The sequence below is a fragment of the Alosa pseudoharengus genome, unplaced genomic scaffold, assembly GCF_046254945.1.
Source record: "Alosa pseudoharengus isolate Yale_2024_CS ecotype anadromous, Long Island Sound unplaced genomic scaffold, YU_APseudo_1.1 YU_APseudo_1.1_scf_23, whole genome shotgun sequence".
NCBI lineage: Eukaryota > Metazoa > Chordata > Actinopteri > Clupeiformes > Clupeidae > Alosa > Alosa pseudoharengus.
This window is the reverse complement of record NW_027468685.1, coordinates 14,555,575-14,572,770: the sequence shown is the minus strand read 5'-3', so window position 1 is coordinate 14,572,770 and position 17,196 is coordinate 14,555,575. Positions and strand designations below refer to the sequence as shown.

The window sequence follows — 17,196 nt, the reverse complement described above, 5'->3', positions numbered from 1 at the left end:
AAATGGGCAAGACCCTATGGCCACACCAATATTACTTTCCTATGTTCGGTGACTCACCAGCATGCGTTTTAAATAGCTGTTTACTTTTAAGTTAAACACTCGTTTTATTTTGTTTACAATACCTACAGAATATCCTCATTTGTATACTCTCTTTTTGAATGAGCACATCATTGCCTACATTCTTTGTAAGAACATCATTGTATTCTGGTAGGTTTATATTTTTTTAAGTTTGTATTTTCTCACAAAATATGGCAGTAAATGCAATTGTGATAGTAAGAGAAAGTGTGCTTTTTCACCCTTCAGTTTGGAACTGTAATGTTTACTTTGCAACAATGCCTAACCCAGAAAGCCAGTGCCTTTTACAATACCTACAATACAGTGGGGGTGTAGGCAAGCCTGTGTGGTTGTGTTGAACTTTTTTTATTTACACCTGGCTTAATGTACATTCAAATATTGGCAGTCACCGCCCCTTACTTTAAGCTGTCATAATCAGTTTTCCAGTCACAGTTGTTTCACTCTCACATCTCTGGTCTAACAGAAGGTCGTAATTTTTAAGTCTTCACAGTTCAATTTAAATAATTTAGGACTGCTCAACAGCCATCTGAACTCTTTTGCTGTTATTATTTTCTTAAGTTTAAGTGCATGGGAAACTGGAAGAAAGGCACCTTTGGCCCTAAGACATTATTTAAGGCAATGCTGGCATTGTCGATATGTTTTGTAGGCTATGCCTTTGATCTTATAAACGCACTAATATCCTCCCGACGGACTTTCACCTGAAACACTTTTGTCTCGTGCGCCTTTGACACCATCCCAGGACACATTACGCAACGTGGAAAGTTAGACACATTGGTCTACATACAGTACACAGAAAGACTAAACACCGCCCGTCCTGATGAACGAGCTTAGTCTGAGTCCTGAATAGCCTGTAGCCTATCGGGGATGTCCCTCCGAATCACATTTCAATGGTGTGAAGAAGCAGTGTGCGGATCGGCGTTCAGGAGTGAATGGTGAAGAAGAACCTCGCACTTTCACAAAAAACAAAATGGGTTGGGCTTGGGCTACATGGAAATGAAGATTTCATCCCTTGCAATTTGAGACGACCCCGCTCTTCCCCCTGCCTGCTTTTCCTCACTGACTGACTCAAAACAAAAGAACGTGTTCCATGCGCTAGTTGCGGAGTTTGAAAGTAGCCCACTGTACTTTTTTCGGGGTACAGGTCACCGACAGACCCCCGGATTTTACGCTCTCGGACTGGAAGATGGCTGGCTCAGGCAGCAGCCTGTCCTCTGCCGCGGCGGCCAACTGTTTTGGCGCGTTTGACATTAAAATAATATATGGACGTGCGAATTACATACATGAGATGACGTGCGGAGAGGTCGGACCGCACTTATACAGCCGAATGTGTTGCGCAGGTAAGTGCAATGTGCAGATCTTCATGGAAGTTAAATCGGATAGGAGGAGGTCTCAGGGCGGGAGTTGAGGTGGGGGGCGGCAGATCATGTTAACCATTCGTCTGCCAGCTGTCAGCACTATAAAAAACGCGCCGCCATCTACTGTCCGGTCCACTTTAAAATAGTCCTTGTCTGGAGGAGGTAGTTTACTTACTTTGCTAGTTTACTTCCAGTAATGCATTGGCAACCGCTATAGCCTAACTTGTGTAGGCATGACAGTTACCACATGTTACACTGCAACGAATTATTCTATTTTCATTCCATATGCCATTAGTGATAGGCTAATCAATATCTTTATTAGTGTATTTCAACATGAGATTGAAGCGGAACATGAAACTGAAGACTGCATTTATTCTGTATAACTGCTAAAGCAATTTAATGTAGGCTATATGCAAATACGTGTATGCATGATGAGGAATGTGAAGTAAATAATATCCCTAGGGGAACAGCTCAACTGTTCCGAGAGGAGAGAGCGTCGTGGAGACATTCCCTGGCTGTTCTGTGGAAACATAAAAAAAACCACCCATCTATAAATATGTTCTAGCTTCTGTGTGTTTGGCCTACATTGCCATGGGAACAGCCTGTGCATCAGCGAGGCTAAACTAAAGAGCAGAGAGCTCGCTAAATATTGACCCTGGCCCTGGACTTGACTACAAAAGTCCCGCGACTGACGACTATACAAACATAAGCAAATAAGATTTTTTTTAAGTGAGGGGGAGAGAAATGTGCAAATTTGAAGAGACATTATTGCCCATTCTTATAAGATTATTTTCATGAAGTAAATTAATGAAAGTAATGAAACAAAATTAATAATTAAACATCTCATCATCTCTCAAATTTTATGTCAAGGCCATTGATATAATATGAGGAATAAGGGCTCTTTTTAGGGCAGAATTGCAGGACCTCATTGGCTAAAAGAAACCTGAGAGGTACTTGTTGTCCTGAAAAAATAGCTATAGCCTACTACATTACAAATCTAGTTTCATGTCTACCTCTGTCAGGATAAAAAACTAACAAAGTGATCAGTAAACTCACAATGTATTGTGTAACTCTCAATTTATTCCTCTTCAACATTAATTTGCGTAACATTTCAGTACAACCACAAGAGGGAGATAATTATATGATCTATGATCAGGAGAGGATGGATGGCATATATTACATACAGACTGTTAGGTAAGGGTGAAGCATTTTTCTAATTCCAGTCATCATGAACTTTAACATGCTTTTTAAGGATCTTACATGTGTGCTGACAAAAGAGAGTCTTCAATGAAAAATGAATTGACAAACTATAGTAATATCATACTTTCTGAAACTCTACCGTGAGTATCAAAGATCTTAGAGCGGAGAGCTCTTGAATCTTTGGTGAGTATTATGATTTAGGCCTAAGATGTGCATAGCATTTATTTCTTTTCAGGCTTTCTCAGTCATCAGAGGTGTCTGTACTCTATAATCATTCTGTGACCGAAAAACCCTATACCTATAAATTAGCTTCAGAACTGCTTCTAAATACATGCCATTCGTACATGACTCATAAATCTATGCGTGTGGGTGGGTGCATGTGAACAAACGTGTGTGTGTGTGTGTGTGTGTTTTTGTAGGGGTCTGTGTGTGTGTGTGTGTGTGTGTGTGTGTGTACCTCTGTCTGTATGTTTGTACAGATGGTGAAGATTCCTTGTTTGTTAACATTCCAGTTTTCATGTGCTGGCACGGCCCTTCTTGTGCACCGTAGGCTCCAGACCTCAGCAGACAGAGGCTCCTCAGGTGATGGAGCCAGCCTGGGGTGGACGGAGGGATGGGTGGGTGGGTGTGTTGTGTGGGTGGGTGGGTGGGGTTGGGAGGTGTTGGCAGTTAGGTGGTGTTGGGTGTGGCCAGAGGAGGCTCCTTGTGCCTGATCGGTGGAATGCTGGAATGTTCAGGTCTTGGCTCTGCACTGCAGATGCTTCGACACGCCTCGGGCGTCTCTATTTCATTCCTAGTCATTGCTCACTTTGATTTCATTCCTAGTCCTTGCACTTATTGCAAAGTTGTGCTTTTCTGAAGTCTTTCCACATTTTGCATAGTTTACACACTTTTCTTGCACACTTATGCACTATTACTACTTATGAAGTATGCATAACTTATGCAACTTTGCGTATTACTATTACTACTACGTATTATCACTACTATGAAGTATGCATAACTTATGCAACTTTGCATGAGAAACAAATGTTATGTTCCATGCGATAAATAGCAAGAAATGTTGAAAGCAACTCTATGCTGCTTTACTCTATGCTGGCCATGTTCCACAGCCACCCATGTGAAAGTAAGCTGTGGTTTAAAAAAGGATGCCAAAGAATGTGCCACCTAAGTACAAACTGAAAAATAAGGGGTAGCTCAAAACATCAGCATCTGTATTTCATTTGTTATATAATCTTTAGCATTCTTGGATTGATTGAGCAGTATTTTATTTCACTGCAGTAACAATAACTGGTTTTGGTCAGTATCGCCTACAACACCCACAGTGGAACTTTGGCGCCCTCCTGTGAACACAGAAAAGAATGCACCCATCTTGTGCACAGAATAAGTATGAGTGCGTAAACTGAGGGAAAGCATTTTATTTTTTATCTGTTATGCATTTTGGAACGCTAGCGGTAAACAGCCCAGTAGGAGGTTCCTGTGTCTGTTTGTGCTGAGACCTTACAGACCGTGCTTGTTTGTGCTTGTCCTCACTGTATGCTGTAGTCATGCCTACTGCAGTTGGTCCTGGCACAGTTTGGCCTTGTATATTCCGGATCTGTTCCTGGATTGCATTCTCTGAGCATATTTTTACCATTATACACTGTATACATAAGACTATACTATATCAATTAAATGAATATACTGTATGTGTGTGCTGCATGTCGTTGTCATACCAAGACTGCACCTGGTTCTGGTCCCAATCTGGTTTGGTTCTAGGCTGCTTTTGGTCCAGATCTGGTCTTTATCAGGCACTGAGGTATTCTACATCAGGGCTAGGTCACTCCATTCCATAGGTGCTGTCTAAGTGTCATTCATTACACGGTTCAAACACACACAGGCACATGACATTGATTGGTATGTTCTATGTGCCATGCCAAGCCAGACTGCAGATGTTTCTGGTGCCAGCCTGAGCCAAACTTGTGCCAGGCTATGCCAGGATGATCCAGCCCCTTTCTCAGTTGTAATTACACCTTTCAAACACAACACGCACTTTATTGCCTGTTGTGCCTGTGTTTAATCCTGCCAGGTGTCAGAGTGTGAGGGTGATTGTTGATGTTAAGGAGTCAACCTAAGCTTAAGCCTAAGTTGAAAACAGATCTTACTTAAGTAAAAATTACCTGAACCCTGTAGTTAGAACTGTAGGTTCTACCTCTAGCTCTATAGATTGCCCCCTAAGGCTTACTGTGCAGTATATACATTACAGAAGGAAGAAAAATCTCTTATTTCTGTATGGCGACTCCTGCACCTGTATCCAGGGTGTGGTCTGAGCGGCAGTACAGTGAAGCCAGGGACGAGAGATGAGCCAGTACATTGGAATGATCACCCTCGGGGAACAAGATCTGGAGATTTCTACCAACACATTTTTTTCTTCTCTTCTCCTTTCCTCTCTCTCTCATTTGTAGCCTACTGCAGCAGTCCACCACGGTATTCACTTTAACCACTAATTCACTGCCTTGAGTGCCACACTCCAGACGTATATAGTGATTTTTAGCATCACAGTGTTGTTTTTGTGGTACATGTTTGAGTTTGACTCGTGTGTCTGTTATTGGTTGAGACATCTGTGAGTTGGACGGAGGCCACCAGTGGTGGATGGGTGACAGCAGAGCAGCCTGTCTCTGATCAAGCCCCAACAGGCCGACGGCCTGCGCTGATATGCTCACAATCCACCGCTGTGTCACTCAGCGCCCCTCACCCACCGTGCTCAGCTGCAAATGTACAATATAAAGCGGTTTTGTGGTTTGATGGGTCCTCCACAGACACATGCAGGCCCACACAGACACACTCACACACAGACACACACACACACTCACACTCACACACACACTCACACACACACACACACACTCACACACACACTTACATATATACATATAATCATACAAGTCCTAACATATGCACAATCAGACACCGATGCAGTCAGTATAGGTGCACTGACACTCACATAAGCATGAACAGGCACACACAGACAGCCACATACACATATGCAGAGTTGTTTCTCGTGCGTTCTTATGCTCTATCTTTGGCCCACACTGTCCAGATGTGCATAATTACTTTTGTCTGTCTCAGACAATTGCTCCTCTTGTTTTCATTAGTCCAGTCAATGGCTTTCAAAAAACATGAATATTCAGCTCTTTTTTTGCCGTTGCTTGGATGGTTGTAGCTCTGTGGTGACAGATCCATAAGTGCACGACTGAGCAGTTTTGTCTGCAATGTGTTCATCTTTCAATACCATTTTGTTTGGTTAATAATAATAATATTCTCAATACTATGTGTAATTGTATACTAAAGAGAAACAAAACACACACACACACACACACACACACTCTCCACTTTAGACTTCATGCTTCCCACTCACGGCCTCACCCAGTAGCCCCGCAGCCTCACGCAATGACATTTTCATGTCGGAGAGACCGAGTGAGAGACAGGTGGTGGTTTCCCTCTGTCTCTCTCTCTCTCCACTTATGACACCTACCCCCCTCCAACCCCCCTATCCCACCACTGAAGTCAACAGGCTTTCTCACGAAGGAGAGACAGATTGTTATTAAAGGACAGGGAGTTAACATTTTTCCTCTCTGCCTCTGACACCTACTCCCCATGAGTCCCCTCACACACTGCTCCACCCAGCCCTCAGCCTGCCTCCCCCCCCTCCCCTCCAATCTACACCCCTCAAGCCCAACATGTTTGCCAGCAGGTTTTTTCACTTAGGAGACATGAAGAGCTCAGATGTAAAAACGGTTAAGCCCACCTTCACAAATGTGCAAGAATCATGTCTTTCTTGTAATGTCCAGGTCACAAGAAACAGCAACAATTCTGTTCTGTCTGTTGATTTTTATTGATAGAAAAATAAATAAAATCAACACAACCTAACAACAATTTGACTGATATTGAATGATTTATTTTTAAAATATATTTCTGCAAGTCTGTCAAAAATGGATTGAACTGTTTTTGCATCTGAACCCTTCGATTGTTATTGAAGGACAGGTCGTTTTCCTCATCACCTTTGACAACTATCCCTCTTCAAACTCCCATGTCACTGCCCCACCCAACCCTCCATGCCCCCTCCCCTCCCCTCCCCTCCCCTCCGCCACACCTGAGTGAGGGCAGGAGGGTCTGGGCAGGACCATCCCTCTTCTGAGCACGCTCAGAGCAGAGCGGGGAATGACAGGCACTTACAGGGACGCCCCAGGGCAGGTATTTTACAGGGGAAAGGCAGAGACAGAACAGAAAAGAGTGGGAAAGAGAGAGGGAGTGGAAGGAGAAGTGGAATGACCGAGTAGAAATGAACACTTGAGGGAGGGGACGAAGAGAGGGAGAAAGAGAGAAAGGGAGGGAGGACAAGGAAGAGAAGGAGGAGGAGAATGACAGTGGGAAAGAAAGAAAGGGAGGGATAGAGAGGGAGAGAGATAGCAAGAGAGGGAAGGCGATTGAGTAAGAGTGAAAACACTGTGCTGGAAAGAGAATCACACCCACCCCTTGGCATGGTCCCTCTCTTGCTCTGAGGCAGTGGTTTGGAGCACAGCTAAACTCAGGCTACTCAAGAGTGCAGAGAGAGAGAGAGAGAGAGAGAGAAGGACGGAGAGCAAGGGAGAGCAGTTCCAGCAAAATACAGCCTGCCATTGCCGTGCTGGGGCAACACACACTGTACCTGCAGATATGCGGCGCAGCTTCAGAACTTACTCGACAGAAAGCGTAGGCAGTGATGTGGTCTTTGCTGATGAGAGCGGCTACCAGGAGATGCTCAGGGCCAGCTATGCAAAGAAAGGTAAAGTGGGATATAAGCAAATATGCTACACATGTACAAGTTGTAATGGTAGTTATTCAGTGTCTGTGTGTGTGTGTGTGTGTGTGTTGGGGGGGTTGCTTGACATATTTAAGGCTTATGCAAAGATGATAGAAGTTTTAAGGATGTTAAATTATGTGTATGTGTGTGTGAGTGTATGTGTCTTATGAAAGGGTTGCTTGGTATTTCTAAGTTGCTTGGTATTGCTAAGTTAGTCAAATGTATAAGGCTATTTGTTATCTGGATAAGAGTGTGTGTGTTTGTGTATGTGTTGTTGGAGGTGGGGGATGGTTGCTTGGCATCTGTTAGCCTTGTGTAAGCTTTTTCAGGAGAGCTGGAATGTCATGGATATGGATTGGGCTCAAGCAGGATTTTGGTTGGGCTCAGGATGTCATGGATTTCCACCGCTTCGCTTGTTACTGAAATGTTCTTTTGTAATTTTATGGGCAGCCATGACCTCTGTAAATTGCTGTTTCCCACCAACACTTCTGTGAAGCTAATCTGATTGGATTCAGCTTCAATGGGTCATCTAATGTCTGGACTGTCAGGCGACCACACCCCTCAACAGTGTCATGGCTGCATAGCTGACTCCCCCTGCAGTTCTCACCTCTGTTATAACAGCACACAGCAAGAACAACCACAGCATTTTTCTGAATTATGTGAGCAACAGACAAGCTTTGTGTTGCACAACACAACGCATAAATCAATTAAATACTGTTAGAGTGATTGCTTTAGATGGTTAAAGATTGAGCAAATCAAACTACCCCCTTTACCACTTTATAAAACAAGAGAATGATAGTCCAAAATTGCTTTGCCTCAAAGAATGTTCTATACTGCAATGATCTTTTGAAAGCAGCCTTAAGCTGTTTTTTCTAGCATTCATTTTTTATAGATCACCACTTCTAAACAATCCTCATGCATTTCTTGGTCTGTGGTTTGGTATTGAACTCACTGGTGTTAGCAGAAATGACATGCATGGCGTTGTCTTCATACCCATCCGTGAGTTATTGTCTCCTAATATGCTTTAGGTTGTGCTGATGCAAGCCCTCTCTGGCCTCTGGACTACTGTTAGCTGTGAGTGAAAGTAGTAGGGCAGAGGGTCTACTTCAGAATGAAAAACACCTGTGATGCTCAGGGTAGTTAAAAGCAGAGGTATGTCAGGGGGGAGGAATGTAAAGTGCTGGCTATCTATCACTGTTTGATCTTTCAGCTCCTTTTCCTTTCCCTTCTCTTCTTTCTTTCTTTCTTTCTTGCTTTCTTTCTGTCTTTATTTCTGTCTTTCTCTCTCCCCATCCCCCGACCACCACAGTGGATTTGTTGAAAGCGCTTCGGGACTGACCCTTGAAGAGATACGGCCATACATCTTTACTCAGACGCCAAATGCATGTTTGACACAAATATGTGATCAGTGACAGTGGGTCAGGACCAAGCAAACACTGAATGAAATGTGTCTCCTTGCACCTTGGGTGCTACTTGTTGTCATGGTCTTATGTATGTGTTACCAAACGGCCTGAAAGTTTATATTTTGTGTCTTGAGGGCCTGAAGAGTGTGAATGTGTTTTTGAATGGGGTTGTTAACATGTGGGTGGTGTGGCTCTGGTCCCTTTCAGCGCACTGCATAATCTCATTTTCTCATTCACTGCAGTTTATTTGCATTAGCTTAACTGCATTTATTCTGAAGAGGGAGAAATAGTCTTCCACTTTTAGCCAAAGGGCCTAGTTTTCACTAGATTCTTCCTTTGATCCTAGCTCTGCTGTGTAATCCAACTGATTGGAAAAAAAGAGCGTAGAAAGTTTCCGAAAGAAAGGGAATGAGGGAGCAGTCATGCACAAAGACAGTGACCAAAATGACCAAAGTGAGTCATAGGTTAGGAGACTTTGTCTTATGACAGTGTGCTTGTGTGTGTGTGTGTGTGTGTGTGTGTGTGTTTGTGTGTATATTTATGTGTGTGTGAGTATATATATGTGTGTGTGAGTATGAGTATGCGTGTGTGTGTGTGTGTGTGTGTGTGTGTCACTTTTATCTAGTCCTCCATCTATGTGGAAACACATGCTATGACTCCAGGCTTCAGTTATTATCCTGCTACATCAGGGAGTGTCTGGCTGGGTCGGCTGGGTCTTGAGTGCTCTTCACAGACCTCTGTCAGAATGTGTACCCACCTCACCTGCGCTGAACATAATGTATTGCAGCAATGATCTTTCACCTTTTCCATGTTTTCCTCTCTTCTTGTTTGTCATGTTTATTTAGTGTTATGATTCACACTGAGTGTTGTACATTAACGTAATATCCCTTTCCCCCCTCTCTGTGTCCCTCTGTCTCTCTCCCCTCCCTCTCTTTCTCTCTTTCTCTCTTTGCACAGATGAAAGGGATCGGGTTCAGAAAAAGACCTTCACCAAATGGGTGAACAAACACTTATTGAAGGTATGATAAACAATATTGACACCTTCACTTGTATTTTTCTCCGTTCATGTTGTGTACAGTAGCTGTTTTTTTTACATTCCCAACAAGTTGCATTGGCCCTGATTCAGTGGATGTGTGCTATAGCAAACTTGATGTATCGCACAACTTGCAAAAAGTAACCCAAGTACATTTTGAATCAGCTTTATGATTTTGCTTATTTAAGAGATTCAGTCCAAATATAATCAATGTTCCATTTTACAGGATCAGCAGAATAATGTTGTTAGTGTTGTTGTTAGCCATATCAAGTTTGCACCTGGTGTTGTGGCCACAAACCTAGTCAGTCTGGACCAGGCGCCTGCAGGTGTATGTCCGTACGCACTGAGCGTACCACCAGGCTACTCAACAACGAGAGAAAATTTCCCTTGTGTGTGTGTGTGTGTGTGTAATGTGTATTCACACCAAATTGGCCCACCATACCTTCCCAACTATGCACAGTATACCATCAGGATATTTCCAATTTTTTTATTACGTAAAGTTAGTGAACAGGTTATCAAAATTAACGTGCACACAATTTGTTTGAGCAGGAGACAGAATAGGCACGCAACTAGGCTACTTGATTTCTTTTACTCGGCTATCTATATATGGTTATCAGCACACAATGTTAAGCTAATTCACTAACTCAATACTCATCATGGATATCACAAGTTTAAACAACGAAAACAGAAAGGATGGAGACAGCAAAGCTAGAGTTATTTCAGATGGGCTAGAACAAGGTAGGCAATTGGTGTGCTTGTCAGAACGTTAGACTGCATTACAGCTGTTTAAAGCCAGACTGCAGTCGCCCCATTCTGTTTACTGTGCCTTTGTCTCCCATTCTGCCTTCAAGCTGTCCAATGTTTTTTTTTTGTATGTATGGAATTTGACACGCCATCCTTATATATCTCTGCAGTGTATCACATATAGCTGAGATTACCTTATCTAGCAGGAGCACATTATTTACTGCAGAGATGTTCCCTGTGAATTTTCTCACACACGTAACATTTTTGGGGGGCTTATGGGTATTTTTGGACAGGCAGTATTATAGTTAAGGTGCTACCATGAGCAGTTGCCAACTGAAAATGAATTGATAGACCTCACACACATGCTGCGAATGTTCACAGCATCAAGCTCCATTTTAATCTTGCTTAATAACATTAATTATGATGAAGGCATGCTGTATAATTGCACAAAACTGTAATGAACATTAGCCAGACTTAAGTATAATCCCTTATAATTGCTTTTGGAAAGCACAAGCTCTGTATTGAAGGATACACTCTTACAGAACAGAACTGAAGGCTAAATGAATATGAAATGTAACAGGGATTAATAATATATTATATATTTATAATAATATAAAAATATAACAACAACAACAAAGCAATGATAATAATAATGATAATAGGATGTTGATTAAACTGATTCCAAGTACACAATCATTTAACATGGACAGAAACAACCAGATTATTAAAAGTTTAAAAGGCTTTGTTAACACCTAGTGAACTATTATAGGATCTAACAACTGCCAACAGCTTTTGGGATGGGGATACACTACCATTCAAAAGTTTGGAGTTACTTAGAATGTTCTTGTTTTCATCATTCATTTTTGTTGTAGAAAGAAATAGCTGATCTTTAATGCAGTATCTACATTTCCCATTATCAGCAACCATTCATTCAATGTTCCAAAGGCACATTCTGTTTACTAATTTGATATCATTTTAAAAGGCTGACTGAGAAAACATTGGAGAACCCTTTTGCAATTATGTAAGCACATAATGTAATCTGAAAACTGCTGCCCTGATTAAAAATCAATGCAACTGATCTCAGCTGGTATTCTGTTTATAATGGACTAGAATGGAATGCAAACTTTGAACGGCAGTATAGGTCAGTACTGAGTTACACTTAACTGGTTTAAATCTTAGCAGAGTCTTCGCAAACCTGGTTGGCTGTGGTTTTAGCTGCTGTGATTGACAATTGTGTTCAAAGAACATCCCTGGCATGCTGGAAAACATAGTGTTCTCTTGTTGCTGGTGTTCTGTTCTCAGAATCACTATAGTGTCTACACTCTTAAAACGAACATGTTAGTTTTAAGAGTGTGTTAGGGACTCGCAAAACGGAGATGATAAGTCCTCTCGTCTAATTTAGGATTGTATTCTTATTGTCTGTCTCTCGGCAGAATTCCTAAACTCTCAAGTGACCTCCAACAGTTTAAATCTATCCTCTCTCTCTCTCTCTCTCTCTCTCTCTCTCTCTCTCTCTCTCTCTCTCTCTCTCTCTCTCTCTCTGGGCCAGATGTACGTACATGTGCGAATGTAGCGTTATCAGTGCCATGGCCAACCCGCAGAAACCGCACACTGTGATTCTTCAGTTTACGTGGTATTTATCAAAACTGCAGTTTATCGGGTAATTTCCCCGCCCCAACCACAATTTGCGAACGTTCACAACTGAACAGCATACTTCAATCACAAGTTGAATGAAGTTAACTGATGACAACATTAAAAGGAATCAAACATTTAGCGATCATGAAATAATCCAATACATGATAAGATGTCAACAAGCAGGAAAATAATGAAGAGCAGTAGTTCTACTCAGACTACTTGTGCACGTAGTAGGCTATGGAAGATTGGTCAAATCTAGCAAGTAGAAATGACGTGGAAGTAAGACATTCGAAAGGGCAACGAAAGCAGAACTGGTACTCTGAATAGCGGTTCTGTTGTCTATGAAAGTTTCTCTTATTTACACATTTAACTGCACTTTTGAATTAACACCTGCTTTTCCAAGGTCAAAATATTTAACGGCAAAATAGACGTGTGCTTTCATAGGCAGTTTTCGTACATACAGGGGAATACCTAATTAGACACATTTTACGCTTCTCCTCCCATCTTTTTACACAAAACTCCCACTTTCCCCTGACCCTCCTATGAATGTATATGCATGACACAGAAAAGCGCAATTTGCCATACTCAGTCAAGGCAGTCTGCGCTTTTACCTCAGTGCGGCCTGTTTGCACATACCTCGCCATGTTTTTACGTGCACGTGGCGAAACAAAAACGCCTAAAGTGGGCGCAAAAACGTTACATCTGGCCCTCTGTATTTCTCTCCCATTCTCTCTCTGTCTCTCTTTCTTTCTTTCTTTCTTCCTGTGTCCCTCACCAGTGATTAGTATCTGATTGGCGTCCCTTGTTATTGCTGTGAAACAGCAGGGTCACTCTACAGGTAGAGAGCTGGGTTGTGTCAGACTGGTGGTGTTACGAAACTCATTTACTGTAGGCTAAACATTTATACCTTAAACAGGACCTACGCCAACTAAGTACATTTTGTAACTTAGTGGACTCATATTAATCCGTTGATAAACTTGAATACTTTTCTCACTCTCTCATAAACATGCATTAACAATACATCCTTAAATAAATATGATAACATATTAATAATCCTCATATATGTCTGTACCCCGTGCTTACTAAACTAGTAACAATGTTGTATATTAGCAGAGAAACTGTGAAGATGTTTAATACACATGTCTTACTAAGAGTAATCAATTTGTTGGTCAATTTTTCCTATAGAATTTGAAGTGATATTCAATAAGCTAGTGAATAGCTATTGAATAAAACATGAATCAGTGAGATGTGTCTCATTCCCTGTCAAATGTATTACATTTCGTCATGTGTCATTTATTGATGTTGATAAAGTAGTTGCTGTATGTTGCTGTATGTCTAAGCAGTAAATCAAGCTTCCTGCTACAGTCGGGGCAAACTGCATGCCTTTATTTCTGTGTTTTTCTGGTCTCCTTTCCATTCATCACACAGAAAGCTTGTCTTTCCAGCATCTTTCACAGTTTTGTCTCTTTCTCTTTCTCTCTGTCTCTGTGTGTGTTGGTCCTTGTCCCTGTCCCTCTGCATCTGTTCTCACCCTCCTCCCTTCATCCCGTGTCACTTCCTGTCTCTCTGTGATCCTCTAACAGCACTGGAGAGCTGAGGTAGGTCCACTTCCTGTCCGCTGCTGAGTGCTGAGTGGGCCTTTGCTTTCACCTGCATGAGTCGGACTAACCCCTCAAAGCTTCTCTACATAGCCAAAGCCCTAATCCCTTACACCCTTATGCATTTAAACCTAGAGATACATCAAACCCTAAACCCCAAACCCTAAATTAGCTTAATACTAGACTAAACGTTTTTTTCCAATGGATATTTTAAAAATGTCCTTCCTTTTCCTTTTAGTCTAGGGCTAGGCTAAATCCTAAACACTTGTCTGCTTTTCTTGGCGTCTCCCTCTCTCACCCTGCCTCTGCTCTGTGCCAGTTGTGTCCCAGATGACAAACGAAAGTGAGGCGGATCTGACCCGCATCAGGGCCAGATCTGGGTCAGATTTCACTGCCATCTGGGTAATACCTGTTTAGCTACTAGCACACTCGATCACCCACCAGACTAGTACCAGGGTCTGGTCCAGGCTTGGCCCAGGTCTGGCCTGATGGTTTCAGCAGATCATCTGCTGTCTGCTGCTGATATATTCCAGTATTGATGTATTTTGTCTGCTGGGCATACATGTACAGTAGATGTTGATAATAATAACAATGAATTTTGGTCAGTAAGCCCTCTCTTTATTTGTGGGCTGTCATGTCCAATTGATAATGCTTACCTTCAGGAAAGTCTGTTCACACCAAGACTACCTGAGATTCAGTCATTACAATGTATTTTTTTATAGTATATTTGTCCATATTCCTGTAGTGTCCTCTGTATAACACATGATGTGGAGGATTGTTTGTCCCACTGATTGTGTAAAGACATCTGTGTCTAGTCTGACTGCCACAGGATGTGGATGGCAGTGTCTTAATGGGGGGTGATAAGAGCCTCTTCAGTGGTGTTGCCTTGGTGCCCTGTGCTGAGGTTCTGCTTATCAACAGTGACATGAATCCTGGCCAAATCAGTGCCAGACGCTCACCAATCAGCTGTTAGCTTTTGTTGAAGATTTGCACAGTCCATGAACCTTCTGTTGAAAACCTTTTTTGTAATTATGAGAAAACCTTGTTTTATTTAGTCTATGTTAGTTGTACAGTTTCTCCTAGGTACAGACCTAGTGCAAGCATTGAAATGATAGGCAGCTTTTTTCCAGTCTGTGTGTTTTATGTCCTGTTTTGTTTTTGTAGTCAACCATTAACCCTGAAAAGAGATGCTAACAGAATGCAGCATATATGTACAACCCTGATACAATTTCCCTGATATGTACTTTCTCTTATGTGTTTAAATTTTGAGAATTTCGTCCATATTTTCACTGGAGACATGGAAAATAGAAAAAGGTCTTTTTTCAGAAAAAGGTCTTTTGCTCAGAAACACATTAAATATTATTTCTCATGCCAAGTCATATATGAATGTACAATGTGACGGTTGCAAAACAAAACTCTTCAGTTGGTGCAGTGTTATTTATATTTTGTATATTTTGTTTATTTCTTTCCTTCAGGCCCAGAGGCACATCACAGACCTTTACGAGGACCTCAGAGATGGCCACAACCTCATCTCCCTGCTGGAGGTGCTCTCGGGCGAGACGCTGGTGAGTGGAGACACGCCCGCAGTTACCGACTATGGACCACTGGCCTGGATGCAAATTCTTTATCCACTGGTCCGGCTCCAACTTTAGAGTCACTGTTAGAATCAGAATCAGAATCGCTAGTGGCCGAGTATGTTAACACACAAAAGGTATTTGTCTTTGCCCGTTATTGTCTCTCTAGCAGTAGGCCTACAGGGATAAAAACAAATATGTAACACAAAAAAATTGCATATTAGCAAAACATTTGCAAAAGAAAAAAGGTTATGCCTTCTCCCAGATCAGTCCCTTCCCTTTTGAAGTAACGTCTGACCATGCTACAACAGCTAGTACTGTACAGGTGTCTTCTGCTTCTGCTACCCACAATTTCCTCCTTTTCCAGTACCGAGACTCACCCCCACTCACTTCAGTTGCTTCTTAACCTCAGTTGGAAATGAGTTGAAGTTACACTACGACGTGGCTTTTTGTTTTCACCTAACCTGCTGTAACCTCTCTTACTCGTTTTCTGTTGTCAGTGTGTCAGGATTGAGTTGAACACCAGGTTTCTTGCATGTGGAAATGCTTTTGTTTAGTATTAAGACACAAGCACACATATAAGTGAATGGTAGATGTGCACAAGGATTTTTTTTTGTCTTGCATTTGATTGATATGAGCACTGTTTGAACTGTTTTTCTTTTCTTCACCACTGCATTAAAGCTTGTTTTTTTTCACACTGCTGTTAACATATTAATATCAATACACCATTTGTCTTACTTAGTCACTGGTTTGTTTTCCACTCTTTCTTCCCCTTCCATAATCCTTCCCCTCTTTCTCTTCCTCCCCCCCTCTTTCTCTTCCTCTCCCTTTCTTGAGCACTTTAAGTTTATTTTCCCTTGACTATTCCCTTTCTGCGTTTTGTTTGCTAACCTTTGCCCTTTGGCCTGACTGTGACCCCTCTGCCTTTGCCTCTTCTCTTGCCATGCCCTTGCTGGGTAGCCGAGGGAGCGTGACGTTGTCAGGAACTTGCGGTTGGTGAGTGGGTCTCTATAGAAACCCGGGGGGCACCTCTCCAAAAAAAAAAAAGGCGTGGCATGTGTCACTCCAACCTTTCTGGGCTGTGCATGATGTCACTTCCTGTTGTTTTTAAAAATATCCCTATTTGTTCTTCCCTATGAAATCACACACATTTGTTGCTGTTCAGGCATGTTAAACCTTGCCTGTTTGATATTACTGTCATACACTCTGTGAGTTATTTATGTCACATACTAACAAAAAAGCCTCTTAGTTCGGCATGAAACTGTCCATGGACAGTTCCGTTCATGTGCCAAAAAGACATTGGAAAAATGTAATCTTAATTCTCTTAGTTTATTTGAGTTTAATGATTGTTTAGAGTGTCATTAGAGTGTCTTATGGGATACTGCAAATCAACAGTTTGGATGTCCATTCATGATGCTAGAAAAGTGCAGTAGTAGAAGTGTACATTTTATCATTTTTCTTTCTTCATTCTTACTCCATTCTTCTTATTATGACGAAATCCCTGCCGTTCTGTTGACATGTAGTCATCGAAGTGACATCATTCAATACAGGCCAATAAAAGAATGTGCCTCCCATGATAGCTCAGCTTGTGATTGGCTATTTGTTTGCGATGGCCTGAAATGGTGCATGTTCTCTGGTGGTGCTCTCCGTGTTTTTAGTGACAGTTGGCTGATGAACATTACCAAGAGCATTAGGATGCTTGTCCAGGAACTGTTCATTGTGAACAGTTTTATGCCTGTAAGAAGTCAAAAAGGGGGCAT

At 42.0% G+C, this 17,196-nt stretch overlaps 1 protein-coding gene across 6 annotated transcripts in view; it reads left to right on the top strand.

Moving 5' to 3' along the window:
* Positions 1-17,196, top strand: part of pleca (plectin a) — a 144,364-nt gene that overhangs the window by 89,283 nt on the left and 37,885 nt on the right. For 4 of the 6 annotated variants that reach the window (XM_076301717.1, XM_076301711.1, XM_076301714.1 and 1 more), the window contains exons 2-3: positions 9,810-9,871; positions 15,338-15,427. In XM_076301717.1, the coding sequence (XP_076157832.1) occupies positions 9,810-9,871; positions 15,338-15,427 (152 nt within the window). Of the gene's footprint in view, positions 1-945; positions 1,413-7,053; positions 7,432-9,809; positions 9,872-15,337; positions 15,428-17,196 lie in introns of those variants that run through there. The other 2 variants (XM_076301712.1, XM_076301716.1) reach the window with 2 other exon arrangements.